General features: G+C 46.1%; 1 protein-coding gene across 1 annotated transcript in view; it reads left to right on the top strand.

The window, feature by feature from the left end:
* Nucleotides 1-14,298: 14,298 nt before the first annotated feature.
* The window catches only part of BEND2 (BEN domain containing 2), a 123,447-nt gene continuing 120,388 nt past the window's right edge, over nt 14,299-17,357 (top strand). The window contains 2 exon segments of the mRNA XM_077988395.1: nt 14,299-14,311; nt 14,672-14,884. Of these exon segments, the coding sequence (XP_077844521.1) occupies nt 14,299-14,311; nt 14,672-14,884 (226 nt within the window).

The raw sequence follows: 17,357 nt of genomic DNA, 5'->3' as shown, positions 1-17,357 counted from the left end.
CAGGGGAACTGTTGAAATTATGTTACACCCATTCAATGCACACATTTGCAGTCATGAAAAGTTATACAGGGGAAAGTTATTTATTCACATGGAAAGATACACGATATGTTGATCAAAGCAGGTCACAGGCAGATTTGTAGCATTCCTTCTCCAGGGGATCCCATTGTGTGTTTATACTCAGATGTGTTTATACGTCTAGAAGATATTTGGAAGATACACATGAACCCGTCTATAGTGGGTGTGGAGGGGCAGGTGGGATTCTGGCCATGTTCTCTTCGTTTTGCTTATCTTCACTCTCTGATTTCTCTGCAGCGCATTGCTGTTATAATAATTGTTCAATTTCAAGAACACAAGCTATATCATGTCCAAATCACTGTGGAAGACAAAAGGCAATAAAACATTGCCATTTAGCAGGCAGCAGAAACAGCCAAAATTATAAGGAAAAAGCATAACGTATGTCAGACGACCAACTTAATATAATGACATTACATAGAAACAGATTAAACGCCCATGTTAAAATGATTCCAGGATTTATTTTTAAAACAATCTTATGCTTTTACCTACCTCATCATTTACCTCAAACATTAGAATAAAGGGTCAAGCTGGGCATGGTGGTGCTTGCTGTTGTCCCAGCTACTGGGCAGGCTGAGGCAGGAGGGTTGCTTAAGCCCAGGAGTTCGAGACCAGCCTGGGCAACATAGGGAACCCACCCCGTCTCTTAAATAAATAAAGGACTGGACAAAAACTGATCAACAAGCAAACAGAAAGTACCACCGTGATAATACTGATCCAGGTGAGGGAGAATTAGAGGCAAAAACAGTCAATGCATCAGAATGGCTACCTGGTATGAGGTTCAAGTACAGATCATGAAGGTATATATGATCAATTACACATAATCAACAGTAGAAAGCAGAACCAGATGAACCTCATGGATAATTTAATAGAAAGGCAACAGGAATGAAAGACTTTGTTCTTAGCTTTTAATAGATGTATGCAAAATTAATGGTAGATATTGGTATCATTGTAAAGGCATTATTAATAGACATCAAATTCAAAAAGGGAACACAGACTTTTCAGGACTCCATAGAACGTTCACAAAATTGAGTACCTACTATGCTACCAGAACCCTCTGAATGTCAGAGCACAATACAGGCTATGGCCTCGGGCAAAAAGTTGGAAGTTAATGAGAGTCTCTGAGGCACTAACAACAAAATCAACAATCACCACCACCACCTTTCTAGGCACAGCTTCTTTCCTGAACTTTCTCCTTGTGTTCCTGGCCCGTGCATCCAACTCTCAGCTAATGTCTCCACCTCCAAGCCACAGCCATCTCCTGTTCATCATCCCTGAGTCCTTTCCCCTCCTGTTTTTGCCACTCTATACCTCTGCAGTCCTGCCTGTGTCAATAGCGCCCTCAGGCAGGAGTCATGAGTGTGGGTTTGCCATCTGCTGCTTCACAAACCCTTTTCACCTTGCTTAAACCTTCAGTTTTGTCTCGTTACTCTTTTAGGTGAAGGCAATCTTTAAACCCTCTGAACTAGACAAAATTACATTCCCTTTAACAACAGCCATATTCCCATGCCTTCTTCTAATCTTTTACTAAAGAAACATTATACTTTCCTTACACACCTTGTATGTAAAACTGTTTCTCCAGTAGTGTCAATTACATATTACAGTGTTAACTCTTAGCAACTTTTATTTTTTGTGATCTCAGCTCACTGCAACCTCTGCCTCCTGTGTTCAAGCGATTCTCCTGCCTCAGCCTCCTGAGTAGCTGAGATTCCAGGTGTGTACCACCACACCCAGCTAATTTTTTCGTATTTTTAGTAGAGATAGGGTTTCACCATGTTGGTCAGGCTGGTCTTAAACTCCTGACCTCAAATGATCTGCCTGCCTGCCTCCCAAAGTGTTGGGATTGCAGGCGTGAGCCACCACACCTTGTTAACCAATAATTTTTAAAACTGTCTTTATTTCCAAAAGATTGCTAAAGTCACGTGAACAAAAGGCATTGAAGTTTCTTTCTTTTTTTTTTTTTTTGGTCAGAGTCTTGCTCTGTCACCCGGGCTGGAGTGCAGTGGTGAGATCTCGGCTCACTGCAACCTCCGCCTCCCAAGTTCAAGCCATTCTCCTGTCTCAGCCTCTTGAGTAGCTGGGATTATATGCGCGCGCCACCACGCCTGGCTAATTTTTGTATTTTTAGTAGAGACGGAGTTTCGCCATGTTGGCCAGGCTGGTCTCAAACTCCTGACCTCAAGTGATCCACCCACCTCAGCCTCCCAAAGTGCTGGGATTACAGTCATGAGCCACCATGCCCAGCCTAGGCCTTGTTGTATTACTGACACACCAACACATGATGTGGCTCTGACCATCTCTTCCTGTCTTCCTGCCATTGATACTCACACAGGATCTGCCCCCGCCCATCTCTTCTGTCTTTCTGTGCTCCATCCTCACACCTCTTCTGCTTCTGTCCGTGTCTTTCTGTTTTAGTAGGGTCCATACCTACCCGCGCTGTGTTTCCTTCCCTTCTCTCATTGTCTCATTTGATTCTGACCCTTACTGAATATTAGACCCATCCTTCTCCTCTCGGCCACCCTTGTGAAGCTGCCCTGGCCATTTCTTGGATGCTTCGGCATGTCCAGCTTCCTCCTGAATTCAGGCCCCGCCCTTGCAGTGGCTCTTCCTGGGTTCCTCTGCTCCCAGGTGTTGGGGCTTCTTCCTGTTTGGACCATTCACGTCTCAGTTCCAATGTGGCCTCTCAGAGAAGTCTTCTGTGACTGTCCCTCTTGGCACGTCCTCCCTTCCTTGTCATCTCCTTTTACTTTCTTCACAGTGCTCCACGCCTCCGGAAAGTATTTTGTTCATTTCTGTTTTCCCTCCCCTTGCTGACCAGAAGGTCAAGGTCAAGGCCTGGTGTGTGCGGCTGCCTGCTCTGTCCCCGCCTCACGATTGTGCTTGGCACCCTGCCCTGGAGGTGCTCAGTGAGGATGTGTTCAATGAAGAAGTGAATTCCAGGAGTCAAGACACAGCTCAGCAGGAGTGGCCACGCACGCTGAAATCCACGGGACCCCAAGGCAGAGGAAAGCTGGGAAGAGCCAGAGGATTTGGACTGCAGAAAGCCGGCAGTCAGCTGTGGCTAACTGCGCTTGCAGGACCCAGGAGGCGGAAGGTGGTGGAAGGAGGGAGGGCTGGGGGGTGGGTTCAGGGAAGAAAAGAAACGTGAGAATTTCAGTGGCCGGAGAAGAAAACACTCGGCAGCAAACGTGTGAGGCACGCCTTGGGCCAGGGACTTGGCCCTCCTTCGGGGAGGGCTGGTCCTGCTGTCGTGTTGCCGTGTTGCCGTCGTGGGAGGGAGCTGGGGCTCCTGGCCTATAGACAGGGCTTGACTTCAGTCACCAGGAGCCGCTGTCTATACGTGCCCCTTGGGTGAAGGCAACACACGGACTCCTGTACCAACACATGCGCGGGTCACCAAACCCACACCAAGTCAGAAATTCCAGTGCACGCAGACGGTCTACCAGTTCCTGCTGAGGGTCTGCGGAGGGCCTATGGGGGCCGCCTGTTCTCAGGGCCGGCTCCTGCTGGCTTGGCCCTATCCAAGGAGGCTCCTCCATGGCGCTTTCCTTGCCTCTCCTTCGGGGCCCCTTCTCCGTCCAAGAGCCTCAGAGCCTTTCAGAAAGGGATTGGAGAGGGAAAGACCTGCCCAAGGCGCTCAGGGCTGGACCCTCTGCCTGTGTGGCTTTTTCACAGAGCTCAGGCAATCCGAGTCTGTTTTCTCCTTGGTCCAATGAGGATCGCCCCTCCCCTGACAGTTTAGGGAGGTCAAGATGGGGAAGTGCCTCATCCCAAAGGGTGCCCACTCTGTCTCTGCCTGTCTTTCTGTCCTTCCCGTCCCCAGGCCCTTGCTACTCCCTTTCCTACAGCCTGGCCACGGCTCACCCCGCCACACACACAGTGGAACTGCAGCCCTAGCAAGCCTTACTATTAAGGAAGACTTTAAATTCCTTCTCCAAATTCTTTTGAGCTTGGATTTTGGACAGCTGAGCAGGGCCTGGAGCAGGAAGGACCTTGGGTAGGCTTTGAATGGGATCCCAGGAGCTGTGGGAATCAATTGAAGGGTGATCAATGGCGGCAGGCCACACAATCAGATCCGTATTCTGGGAGCTCTGGAGCTCTCAGCCAACAGGAGCTGACCATCTGCTCTGCGCACTACCTGGGATATGCATCCCAACCGCGTATTTTCCTTGGGGTCCACTCGAAATATTTCTTCCTGCCTTTTCCTGGGCTGTGCTTAGAAGAGCAAGCATCCCTCTGAAAGTAGTCCGAGTTGTTGAGTTAATGACCGCGAGTGAAGCGCAACTCCCTTTCTCCTTAAAATGGTAGAGTAAAGTACTTTCAAGCTTGCCTGAGGTCTGAGAAGCTGAGCTTTCTGCAGTGCTCTTAGCGGAACTTTTGACTAGAGCGTTCAAAAGGCGTCTTCCCTGTTTGCTTTCTCAGCATGAAAACGTCAAGATGCAGAATCCGGAAAGGTCACTGGAGCCTGGCCCTCTGCGATCTGGATTGGAGGCTGCAGACTCTTTGTTGAACTGGGCGAGGGGGAGGGCGGAGTGCGCTGGGGCCCAGCCTCCTGGGGCCCTGAAAGGGTGGGATGGTGCAGGCCAGTCCCCCCACCCAAATGCAGGCGCAGGAAGAAGCCACATGGGATTTGCTTCCGCACTAGGAGCTAGGTGAGTGAGAGGCGAGCCCTGGAGTCGCACCTGGTGACGATCAGCATGGGCTGATGGGGTCAGAGGAGGTGACAGCGCAGGTTGTGCCTAATTAGGAGGCCTCCTCCAGCTGGAGATGCTTCCACCTTCTACCACCCCTGGGGCATACCTAAGACCCTGCTAGCCGCCCTCCGCCCCCCTTCTCCCCGGGGAGGCTGAGTGCTAGACTCAGCATGGGAGACAGGGTGAAGTTCTCAGGCAAATTTTACTCTGCTAAGGTCACCGTTTTGTAGGTAACACAGAAATGGTGAGATGCTAGCCTGTCACTCTGTCCCGTGCTCAGCCTGTCTTCCCCTTTTCATCACCATCTCAGCCCCATCCATCTTCCTTTCTCCCTCCTCTCTTTTTCTCTCTGACACACACACGCACACACTCACACACAGACACGTGTCTGTGCCCATGAACACATGGGATCCAGCTTTCACAACTGATGGCCAGAGCTCGGTGCTGCTCTGAAGCTCCTCCGGGCCTTTCCCTGTCCTTACAAAGAACACACCCTCTGATGGTTAATATTGAGTTTCAACCTGATTGGATTGAAGGATGCACAGTATTGTCCCTGGGTGTGTCTGTGAGGGTGTTGCCAAGGAGATTAACATTTGAGTCAGTGGACTGGGAGAGGCAGACCCACCCTCAATCTGGGTGGGCACCATCTAATCAGCTGCCAGCACGGCTAGGATAAAAGCAGGTGGAAGAGCGTGGAAGGACTAGACTGACTTAGTCTTCTGGCCTACATCTTTCTCCCATGCTGGATGCTTCCTTCCCTCAAACATCAGACTCCAAGTTCTTCAGCTTTTGGATTCTTGGACCTTCGACCACAGACTGAAGGCTGCACTGCTGGCTTCCTTCCTTTTGAGCTTTTGGGACTCGGACTGGCTTCCTTGCTCCTCAGCTTGCAGATGGTCTATTGTGGGACTTTACCTTGTGATCGTGTAAGTCAATCCTCCTTAATAAACTCCCCTTTATATATACATCTATCCTATTAGTTCTGTCCCTCTGGAGAACCCTGACTAATACACACTCCTTTTCAAACCTGCCCTTAGGGCCAAAAACCCACTGCAGACACTGGGGTCAGCAAAGCAGCAGGCTCTCAGGGCCTCATGAAAGCATGGCATTGCACGCCTTGGCCAGGCCACCGGAGCTGTGTCCGGGGCTCCAAGCCAGGGGTGATGACCACTGTGCCTGGTGAGATGGAACCCCCCCGGGTGGCAGGAGTTTGAATGGAGTGGAGTGGAAACAAGTGGAGAGTGGCGCCTTGGGCAGCTGGACACTGCTCTGTGGCCATATTGTCCCGTCTCGTGTCCTGTGGGCTGCATTTAAGTCAACTCTCCCTCTCCTCTTGCATGGCCTGCTTGCTTCCCCTGCAAATCAACCAGGTTGATGCTAGGAACCTGCCCCTGCCCCTAGCTTGGATTACAGGTGCCTGCCACCATGCCTGGCTAATTTTTTTGTTTTTTTTTTTGTATTTTTGGTAGAGACGGAGTTTCACCATGTTTGCCAGACTGATCTTGAACTCCTGACCTGAAGTGATTCACCTGCCACACGTAGATTTATTACAGCCCAATTCACAATTACAAAGATATGGAACCATCCTAAGTGCCCACTGACCGATGAGCGGATAAAGAAAACGTGGTATATATACACCATGGAATACTACTCAGCCATAAAAAGGAATGAAATATTGTCTTTTGCGGCAACTTGGACAGAGCTGGAGGCCATTATTGTAAGTGACGTAACTCAGGAATGGAAAACCACTTACTGCATGTTCTCACTTACAAGTGGGAGCTAAGCTATGGGTATACAAAGGCATGCAGAGCGGCATAATGGACATTGGACACTCAGAAGAAGGAGAGTGGGAGGATGGTGTGGAATTAAAAAAACTGCAGCGGCTCACACCTGTAATCCCAGCACTTTGGGATGCTGAGGCAGGCAGATCACCAGAGGTTAGGAGTTCGAAACCAGCCTGGCCAACATAGTGAAACCCTGTCTCTACTTAAAAAAAAAAAAAAAAAAAAAAAGCCAAACGTGGTAGTCCTGTAACCTGTAGTCCCAGCTACTCAGGAGGCTGAGGCAGGAGAGTCGCTTGAACCCGGGAGGCAGAGGTTGCAGTGAGCCGATATTGTGCTACTGTACTCCAGCCTGGGTGACAGAGTGAGACTCTGTAGATTGGGTACAGTGTACACTACTTGGGTGATGGATGCAGTAACATCTCAGAATTTACCACTATATATTTCATCCCTGTAACAAAAAACCACTTGTACCCCAAAAGCTATTGAAATAAAAAACATTTAAAAAATAATATCTTTGAAAATAAATAAATAAAATAAATAATTCTTTGTAGAAATAAGTTACCATTACCTTTGCAAGAGAGAATGTTTGCTTGCTTTATGCAGGCACCTGGGAGTGCTAAATTCGCAGGTGACATGAGGCTGATCTAGAGACCACATGGTTAGTTTTTGGTTACTTTTACTCTAAAGATTTGTCTCTTTGTGGTCCCAGTTTGAGGTGGGAGGTGGTTTACAAACTTTGCTTTGGTGGGTCCCAGATTCCAAATTTGTCCCTCAGTTCCACAAAACCACCCAACGTGTAGCTCAGCCTCCTTTGGCCTCCTCTGCATCAGCAAATGTCCAAGAACAAAAGCAATGCTCTCAGTTTCTCACACCTATCTAGGTTTTGGGTCTTTCTCAGATCTTAGCTCAGAAATTGTTAACTTTATGATATTCTTTAATGGTGTGTGTGTGTGTGTGTGTGTGTGTGTGTGTGTGTGTGTATAGACAGAGTCTTGCTCTGTCACCCAGGCTGGAGTGCCGTTTCACAATCTTGGCTCACTGCCACCTCCACCTCCCAGGTTCAAGCAATTCCCTGCCTCAGCCTCCCGAGTAGCTGGGACTACAGGCACCCGCTGCCACGCCTGGCTAATTTTTGTATTTTTAGTAGAGACCGGGTTTCACCATCTTGGCCAGGCTGGTCTTGAACTCCCGACCTCGTGATCCACCTGCCTCGGCCTCCCAAAGTGCTGGGATTACAGGCTTTAGCCACCGCGCCCGGCCTAATGCTATAATATTTAAAAAACATTGCATCCAGTTTTTTTTTTTTTAGTTGTCTTTCAGAAGATGTTTACCAGTCCACAATTACAGGCTGCGGAACTCCACATTGCTGTGACTGTACTGGCTGTTGACAGAAATACCTGCTCTGTAGCTCCTGTGGTCCAGCTTGCACCTGGGAACAGACAGCTTTGCAGCATCTCCTCCCACTTCTCCCGTGGCTGGGAAGCCTCCCTTGCCTGCTGTTCTTCCTGCTCAGGTTAATGTAGCTTAGGTAGGACAGGAAATGGAAAGTCAGTCTTAGGCGTGACAATAGGAAAGTGTTTCTTCCCTCCCTCCCACCTCTCTCTGTGAAGAGGCGTCAGGCAAATGAATGGAGAGGACTGACCAGAAATTAAACTGAAGGGGATTACTGAGTATCTGTTGGCTATTCAATTACAGTCCATGAACAAACCTTGTGTACCTATTGAGTACTGTGTGCTAGAAGGAAATCCCAAAAGGTGGGTGCATCCCTCCAGGTCCAATATGAAGAGAAACACTATGTGGTAATTTGAACAGGGAAAGTTTAATGTAAAGAATTATTGGTTGGGTGTGGTGTCTCATGTCTCTAATCCCAACACTTTGGGAGGCTGAGGCGAGAGGATCACTTGAGCCCAGGAGTTTGAGACCAGCCTGGGCAACATAGGGAGACCCCTATCTCAACAAAAAGATTTAAAATTAACTGGGCATGGTGGTGCATGCCTGTAGTCGCAGCTACTCAGGAGGCTGAGGTGGGAGGATTGCTTGAACCTGGGAGATCCAGGCTGCAGTGAGCCATGATCGAGTCACTGCACTCCAGCCTGGATGACAGAGCCAGACCCTGTCTCAGAAAAAAAAAAAAAAAAAAAAAAAAAAAAGAAAGAAAAAATTATTAAGTATAAAAGAGGACTGGAGTAATGAGAGATTAGCTAATAATAAAATTCTAAAATATTCTTTACAAATTACAGCTATAAGAAACAGGCACTACCCTTAGGGTTGAGACACAGTGTCTAAGACTCACTCAATGGCTTGCACTGGTGGACTTCACTGTAGATCTATTCTCTGGAATTTGCTGGAAACCCAACCTTGCAACTTGATGAATTTGCTGGAAATATATCCTCTATAAAGTACTGGAAATCTGCCTTCTCCTGCAGGAGAAAGCTACACTTTGCATCAATGTCCTCAGAGAGCACAGGTCAACCAGGAGGCAAAAAAAACCTTCTCCTCCTACAGTCTCCTTTTAGCACCTTCTACTGCCAAAGGTTTAAACTGTGTTACTGACAAAGGGAAACATATTTAAAGGGCCCACATCCACTTTCACAGAGTCGGCAAAAGTGGGTGAAGTTGGAGGTGAGAGGTAACACATTGGTAACCAGCACAGTGTATCCATTTCAGCCCTCGGTTTCTCTATGCATCCTCCTACACATATGTACACTCTGGTACGATAGCAAAACAACTCTGTTTCTACCTAACAATATACACCTTTGCTTCTCACAAGTAAAGAAATTCTTACCCTTCCCCCAAATGAAGAGACCCACAGTCCCAAGAGTCATTGTATAACTGACACAGTGAAGAAATGGATCCCAAATTCCAGGCACCAGGTTCTTTATATTTCATAACATTTAATTCTTAGAATCTTGTGAGGGAGGTGGTGTTCAAATATAAATAAGACATGGTGCTGTCCTCCAGGAACTTAGGAGAGAGGCATGTTGACGAGGATTTATAATATCAGGTAAAGTAATTTAAATACTAATAGGGACGTGAAGATTACCTGCTGTGGGATCCTTCTTACCAGGGGGCTATCGGAAAGTGTCTTGATGGAGGTATTATTCGAACAGATGTAGTACCGAGACAGGTTTTGAAAGGTGTGAAGACAATAGTAAAGACATGGAATCAATCCAGGTGTCCATCAGTGGTGGACCGAATAAAGAAAACTATGCAGTCGTAACAAAGAACAAAACCATGTCCTTTGCAGCAGCACGTACACAGCTGGAGGCCTTTCTCCTAAGTGAATTAACACAGAAACAGAAAACCACATACTGAATCTTCTCACTTGTAAGTAGGAGCTTAAATATCCGGTACACAGGGACAGAAAGATGGGAACAATAGGCTATAGACTACTAGAGGGGGCAGGAAGGAGGGGAGGAGAGGGGTTGCTAGGTATTTATTAGGGGCACATTTTCAAAGTCGGCTTGTTTTCGGATTTGTTCCCAAAGCCGGCACCGGATGTGAGGAAGCAACCCGGAAAACACTAGAAAGTCTGAACGCAATTCTCTTACATTGGACTTTTTTTTTTTATGATGTGCTTTTTGGGACGAGCAGAATTACACTGTTGGCTCCCAGTTCATTATCTCTCTCTCTCTCTCTCTCTCCATCTGTATCTATATCTACATATATTCACACACATATATAGTACAAATATATACATATACACATACATGTATATATTTTTGTAAAAAGGACACTTTAAGAAAATAGGTCGAAAGTGGGGGGGGGCGAGGCCCTTTGACCCCCCAGGAGTCACGTGCTACTGCGCAGCCGCAGAGACGTGGTCCAGGCTCCTGCCCGCGCCTCATTGTGCCTCGGACAACGAGTGTACGCAGTTACCACGCAGTTACCAAGGAGTTACCACACAGTCGCGGCGCAGACATAGGCCTCAGGTCGCGGGCCTCAGAGCTAGACCCCGCCATCTCACAATGTCTGAGGGGACCGAGGAACAGGGTAAGGTGACCTCGCCTCAACTGGCCCACTAACTTGGGCCCCAAGTTCTGTCAGAGTCTGGACGGCACCCACTTAGGCGGCCATTCAGGGGCGGCAGGATTGGCTACTCATCGGCCGGGGCACGTCGGTGGGCGGCCTCTGAGTATCGGCCATCTGCCGCCGATTGCTCAGCGCGCTGGTGGGAAATTTGGCGTGGTGGACAGAGATGGCCCAGAGTTCAGGTCGTCTCAGGGGCTCAAGATGTCCCTGAGACGTGAGGTGATCCTGAGGTTCATGGCATCCCCGTGGCTCTTGGTGGCTCGGCGTTGGGGTGATTCGGGCTTGTGCCGAGAGTGTGTAAAGAGGCTGGGCCTGGTTGCCCTCCGGCCCACGGTTCTCTCCGAAGCCTCGAGTGTTCGGGAAACAATGTAGGCGGTCGCGACGCCGGGCTCCGGCGATACAGCAGGTCTGTGCGGCCGCACTTTTTCTTGAATTTACTGATTTTCCCTGGTGGGCAGCCGCGGAACACAGCCCTGTTCAGCGTTTTGGCATAGCGGCTGGGGTGCAGCCTCAAATTCCGGGTGTTCTGAGGGGGTGCTTTGGGTGGTACCCGCCGCCTCTCCCGGGGTGCCCGGGCGGGTGACATTTTGAGATTTTGCAGCTTATAAGATACTTGATGCCGACTTTCTGGGACAAGCTGATCCTTTTTCAGCTGTTCTCTTTTTGGTGAGGCGGGGTATGAGGGGCGAGGAATGAGGAATGACTCAAACTTTCACAGAGGTTTTTTTTGCTTGGTTTTGTTTTGTTTTCAGACAGAGTCTCGCTCTGTCGCCCAGGCGGGAGTGCAGTGGCACCATCTCGGCCCACTGCAGCCTCCGCCTCCTGGGGTCAAGCAGTCCTCTCATCTCAGCCTCCTGAGGAGCGGAGACTACAGGCGCGCGCCACCACGCCCGGCTAATTTTTGTATTTTTTGTTGAGACGGGATTTCGTCATGTTGCCCACGCTGGTCTCGATCTCCTGGGCTCAGGCAATCCTCCCGTCTCCGTCTCCCAAAGTGCTGAGATTACTGGCGTGAACCACCGCACTGGGTGAGAGCTTTGAGTCTAAAGAATTGACAAACTCCGGAGTTGATTTCCTGTCAGACCTTTTGCGGTTGAGACGGAGTCTGAGGCTTTGATGGTAACCGCGTTTGATTAGAGACCGTGCAGCTTCGCTGTTTTATTGTAAATACGTAAATGAGAAAGAAGAGAAAAACGTAGGGTGTCGGGAGCAGAGGCGGGAGTCGGGGGATCCTGCGATATCGGGGTCCCTGTGGAGCGGGGGAGGCCGTCGAGGTGTGCGAGGGCCCGGCCCCGGCCCCCTTGCCGCACGGTCGTTAACAGGAAAGGCTCTGATTTGGTTGGTGGCGGATCGCGTCCCTCCCTCCTCTCCCCGACTTTCCCCAAGTGCGGCAAAGTGGCTTCAGGTTGACTAAAAGAGAGCGATTTTCCCAGCAGCTTTGCAGTGCGGTGTTTTCTAAAGCGGGCCGTGGGCTGGGTGCCCTTTTGGGCCTCACTTGTCCGGCCTGCGGCAAGTGCTGGGCGATGGGATACGGTTCTGGCGGCAATGGAAGGGCTGCCTTTGAGAGTCTCGCAGGAGGATTTAGAAAGTGATTGTTCTTAAAACAAACGGAGCGGTCTGGCTGTTGTAATTGGCCCCGTTTTTCTGTGTGTTTCTCAAAGTGGTCCCGGCGTGAAAAGCCGTTTTCAGACCTCATTGTGAGCTGTGCCTCATCTGATGAGTTGATGGCAATTGAAAGCCGTGCGCCTTGGTAGTATAATGTTCAAACAATTTCTTGTTTTTGTTTGTTTGTTTTGTTTTGTTTCTTGAGACGGAGTCTCGCTGTGTCGCCCAGGCTGGAGTGCAGTGGCGCGATCTCGGCTCACTGCAACTTCTGCCTCTCAGGTTCAAGCGATTCTTCCGCCTCAGCCTCCTGAGTAGCTGGGACTACAGGCGCGTGCCACCACGCGCCGCTGATTTCTGTATTTTTTGGTAGAGACAGGGTTTCACTGTGTTGGCCAGGCTGGTCTCGAACTCCTGACCTCAAGTGATCCACCCACCTCGGCGTCCCAAAATGCGGGGATTACGGGTGAGAGCCACTGCGCCCGGCCATCTTCAAACAATTTCTAAATGTTAAAATGTATTTTAAAATTTAATTGGGAAAGTTATGTGTACACCTAAAAGAACTGATTGGACTTTTACATATTTACTGAGAAACCTTAGTGGCATTGTCAATAGCTTTACTAGCTCTAGTTTGAAAGATCTGTTGATATACAAAAGCTTGTCTTAAAAATACACTTTCAATTGCCTTGGTTATTTTCTTCTGATGACAGAATCTAAAGTTTATTGTAGAGAATCGACAGAGAGGTCTAATGATAATAAATTTGCTATTCAGTGATAGCCACTTAGATAACCATTGGTATGTTACCTTTGGCTCTCAAAGTTAGGATTATACTGTATTTTTCTGTTTTGAATCTTTTTCTCCCCTTTAACTTTATTTAACTTTATTTCACAAGCATATCTAATATTAGTACATTTTCTTTGGGAATATGCTGCTGCTGCTGCTGCTGCTGCTTCTTCGCCTCCTCCTCCTCCTCCTCCCCCTCCCCCCCTTCCTCCCTCCCTCCCTCCCTCCCTCCCTCCCTCCCTCCTTCCTTCCTTCCTTCCTTCCTTCCTTCCTTCCTTCCTTCCTTCCTTCCTTCCTTCCTTCCTTCCTTCCTTCCTTCCTTCCTTCCTTTTTTGTTTGAGACAAGGTCTCCTTTTGCCGCCCAGGCTGGAGTGCAGTGGCGGGATCCTGGCTCACTGCAACCTCAGCCTCCCGGGTGCAAGCCATCCCACCTCAGCCTCCCGAGTAACTGAGACTACAGGCGCATGCCACCACGCATGGCTAATTTTTGTATTATTATCATCATTATTATTTTTTGGTAGAGGCGGAATTTTGCCATGTTGCCCAGGTTGGTCTCGAACTTCTGAGCTCAAGCGATCTGCCCCACTTGGCCTCCCAAAGTACTGGGATTACAGGCATTCGCTTCCGCGCCCTGCCTGAGAACACACTTCTTATTGGCAATATACCATTCCAGCTCAGGGAAATACCATAATTTATTTAAGCTTTTGTTTATTTAATACTTTGGTTTAGATGGTTAAGTGGTTTCTAATGTCATATTTTTTTTTCCCATGAAGACTATTAAGTAGACTTCAGAGTGACTCTTAAAAAAACCCCACTTTTTATGGGTGAGAAAACAGAGGCAAAAGAGTCAATTTACCTAGCCCAATGGTCATACCTCTGGATAATTACAGAGCCTCAATTGGAACCTTCATTCTGTGATTCTTAATTTAGTACCATTTTCAAATCATCACATGCCCCTCACACTAGCTAATTATTTTATTCTCCTGCATTAGTCTTTTTGAAATAAATAGAATAAATCCAAGTTATGATGTAGTTTAAATGTGATCTCTGAGTAAATACTTCAAGCTTAAATGTGTTCTTTTTCAGGCCAGCTTTAAGAAATAAAGCTTATTTTGATCTTAGACATTTTGCATAATGTGTTTTCGTGTTCATTAAAATGGTTTACCAAGTTGATATTTCACATCTGGTATATTTGTGGTTACCTATTTCACATTTTGTGAGATTCAGATTTAATTCATTTCATAACAACATTTACTTTTGCACTTTATTTCTGCATTATCAGTCATCATAGACACTAATACTAGTTTTTAGAGAACAAGTTTAGAACATCATGGTCACCACAAGTATGTCTACTTAACACCAGTTGCATCATTTAAGTTAAAAGGATATCATTGAACACTGTGGCATGGGCCAGCTGGCCACATTTCTTAAATGAGAAGAAATTTATTGCTCTACGAAATTGGAAGTACTAGAGATAGTAGTCTATGTGTGTATATGCATACATATGTATATACATACTTCAAAACTTCCTACTATTGGTTCATTAGCTAACTTGTAATGATTACAGATATAAAAATACATAATACAAATTTTCAGCTAAGATATGTTTTTTAAACAATCTATAACTTTATAAGGTAGCTTCCTCAAGAAACTGTTTATTTAATGTGGTATTGAATCTAATCTTTCTCTTTGCTTATTCTTAGATTTTGTTATTGTAACTGTTGACGACAGTGATGATAACAATGAGTGCAGTATTGAGATGGTGGAAGATTCTGAAACAGCAGATAATTCCACTGATGACATAGCAAATGATTCCACTTATGACACAGCAGATAATCCCACTGATGACACAGCTACACAACCAAATTTTCCAGGCGGCAGTGATGACCATCACCGTCCACTCCAAATGTCATATGGTAATTTTGTTAAATTTCCTCTTTGGCAAAATTTTGCTCTCTGGTCCCCATTTCCAGTAAATTGCTTAAATATTCCTGTAACCTTTACAATAATTAGTTATGACCAGAGGGCTTAGCTTCGTGGTAATACCACAATGTTTACTTCTGTTTGCGTTTTCACTTCACTTAACCTTTGCCATGTCTCTTTTGTTCTGTGTGAGACAGTCTCAGGAAGCGTTGGGGAGAATATATTCTCTTTGAACAATTATTTATATCTGGCAACTATAATTATAACAATTTGGTGGCAATGCAAAAGTAAAAAGCTAAAACTGAACTTCTAGGAATAACAGCTTGAGTCAAGAGTCCATGGAGCAGGTGGCATGATTATCTATGTAGAAAGTCTCAAAGAATCAACAAAAATCTCCTGGAAGTCATAAGTGATTATAGCAATGTTGCAGGAAACAGGTTAATATACAAAAGTTAATCACTGTACTACATGCCAACAATAAACAATTGGAATTTGAAATTTACATTAGCGTCCAAGACCCCATGGAAAGTGCAGTCCTGCAACCAGAACTGCTATAGCCACTAGTCCTTTGAATGGCTCTCTAGGAAATGTGAGACCCTCCACATCCTCACTTGTACAGAGAGTCATGAGACGTTAATTCCTTGGAATATTTCTTCCTTAGCTATATGACAATTTATTCTTTACCCTTTGCTTAGAGAATTGGATTTTCTTCTCTTCAAAACATGGAAATGTTATTGCTTATGTTGGAGACTGGTACATTTTTTCTGTAAGGGGCCAGATAGTAAATATTTTAGGCTTCACAGGCCATAAGGTCTCTGCTTTAAGTATTTAACTCTGCCTTTATAGCATGAAAGCAGCTGATATGTAAACAGATGGTTGTGGCTGTGTTTCAATAAAACTTTATGGTCGTTGAAATTTGAATTTCCTATAATTTTTCCATTTCAGGAGATATTCTCCCCCCCCCCATAATTTAGAAATATAAAAAAACTCCATAACATCTTAGCTTATGAGCTATACAAAAGCAGGTGGCAAAGCGGATTTGGTCCACAGGTTATGGTTTGCTCCCTGATCTGATACCAAAAAAGCAGTTTGATATCACTTATCTGTTTTGGTTTTAAAACTATAAGCAGGGCTAGCAGGATACTTCTTTAGTGTGTTATAGAACATCTGATATCATGGAGACAGAAAGTAGAATAGAGGTTACCAGGGACTGAGGTGAGGGGGAGTGTAATGGGTACAGAGTATATGTTGGAGATGATAGAAATATTTTGGGTATAGATAGTGATGATCATTATACAATTCTCTGAATATATTTAATGCCACTGAATTGTATACTTACAAATGATTAAAATGATAAATGTTTGCCTTTCAATGTATACACATCATTATATCAAAATAGTGAAAAATTAGAAGCCATATAAATGTCCTACAGTGGAAAACAGATAACAGAACCTCTGGACAACCATAAAATGGAATATTATGCAGGCATTTAAAAATATTTTTAAAATTATAAATGACACACAAAATTGCTTAAAAAATATATGAGTAAGATAAATGTATTTAAAGGTTACAATATTTATTGCTGATGGATTGCTTTCTCTTTTTATTTAGATTCTGAGTTATTTATAATGAGCTGAATTTTTTAGGTGAACTTTTTTTTTTTTTTTTTTTTTTGAGATGGAGTCTCTCTCTGTTGCCCAGGTTGGGGTGCAGTGGTGTGATCTCGGCTCACTGCAATCTCTGCCTCCCGGGCTCAAGCGACTCTTCTGCCTCAGCCTCCCGAGTAGCTGGGATTACAGACGTGCACCACCACACCCAGCTAATTTTTGTATTTTTAATAGAGAGGGGATTTTACATCGTGGCCAGGCTGGTCTCGAACTCCTGGCCTCAAGCGATCCGCCCACCTCAGCCTCCCAAAGTGCTGGAATTACAGGCATGAGCCACCACGCCCGGCCATAGGTGAACTTTTTATGGAAGTTATATGACATACAAAATATGCACACATCATAAATATACAGCTTAAATAATTTTCAAACTAATACATGCATATAACCAGCACCCATACCAAGAAATATAAGGTTATGAGCTCCCTAGAATCTTATCCAACCCCTTTCAGTCACTACTACTCTTTGTAAGGTAACCACTATCCTGACTTCTCCTACCATTGATTACTTTTTTCTGTTTTTGAGTTTTATACCAATTGAATCATATGCTATACTCTCTTTTATATCTGGCATTTTTTTCAGAAACAGGGTCCTGCTGTGTTGCCCATGCTGTACTTGAACTCCTGGGCTCAATTGATCCTCCTGCCTCAGCTCCTGTGTAGCTGGAACTATAGGCACGTGCCACCACACCCGGCTTGTGTCTGGCTTTTTTTACTTCTTGCTATGTGCTGCAATAGTTGGTTTATTCTCATTGCTGTGTAGTTCCTTTGTTTGAATACATCAGAATTTAATTACTTATAGC

Source organism: Macaca mulatta, chromosome X (assembly GCF_049350105.2).
Source record: "Macaca mulatta isolate MMU2019108-1 chromosome X, T2T-MMU8v2.0, whole genome shotgun sequence".
Lineage (NCBI taxonomy): Eukaryota > Metazoa > Chordata > Mammalia > Primates > Cercopithecidae > Macaca > Macaca mulatta.
Note: the sequence above shows the minus strand (reverse complement) of the source record. Positions and strands in the feature narration are given on the sequence as shown.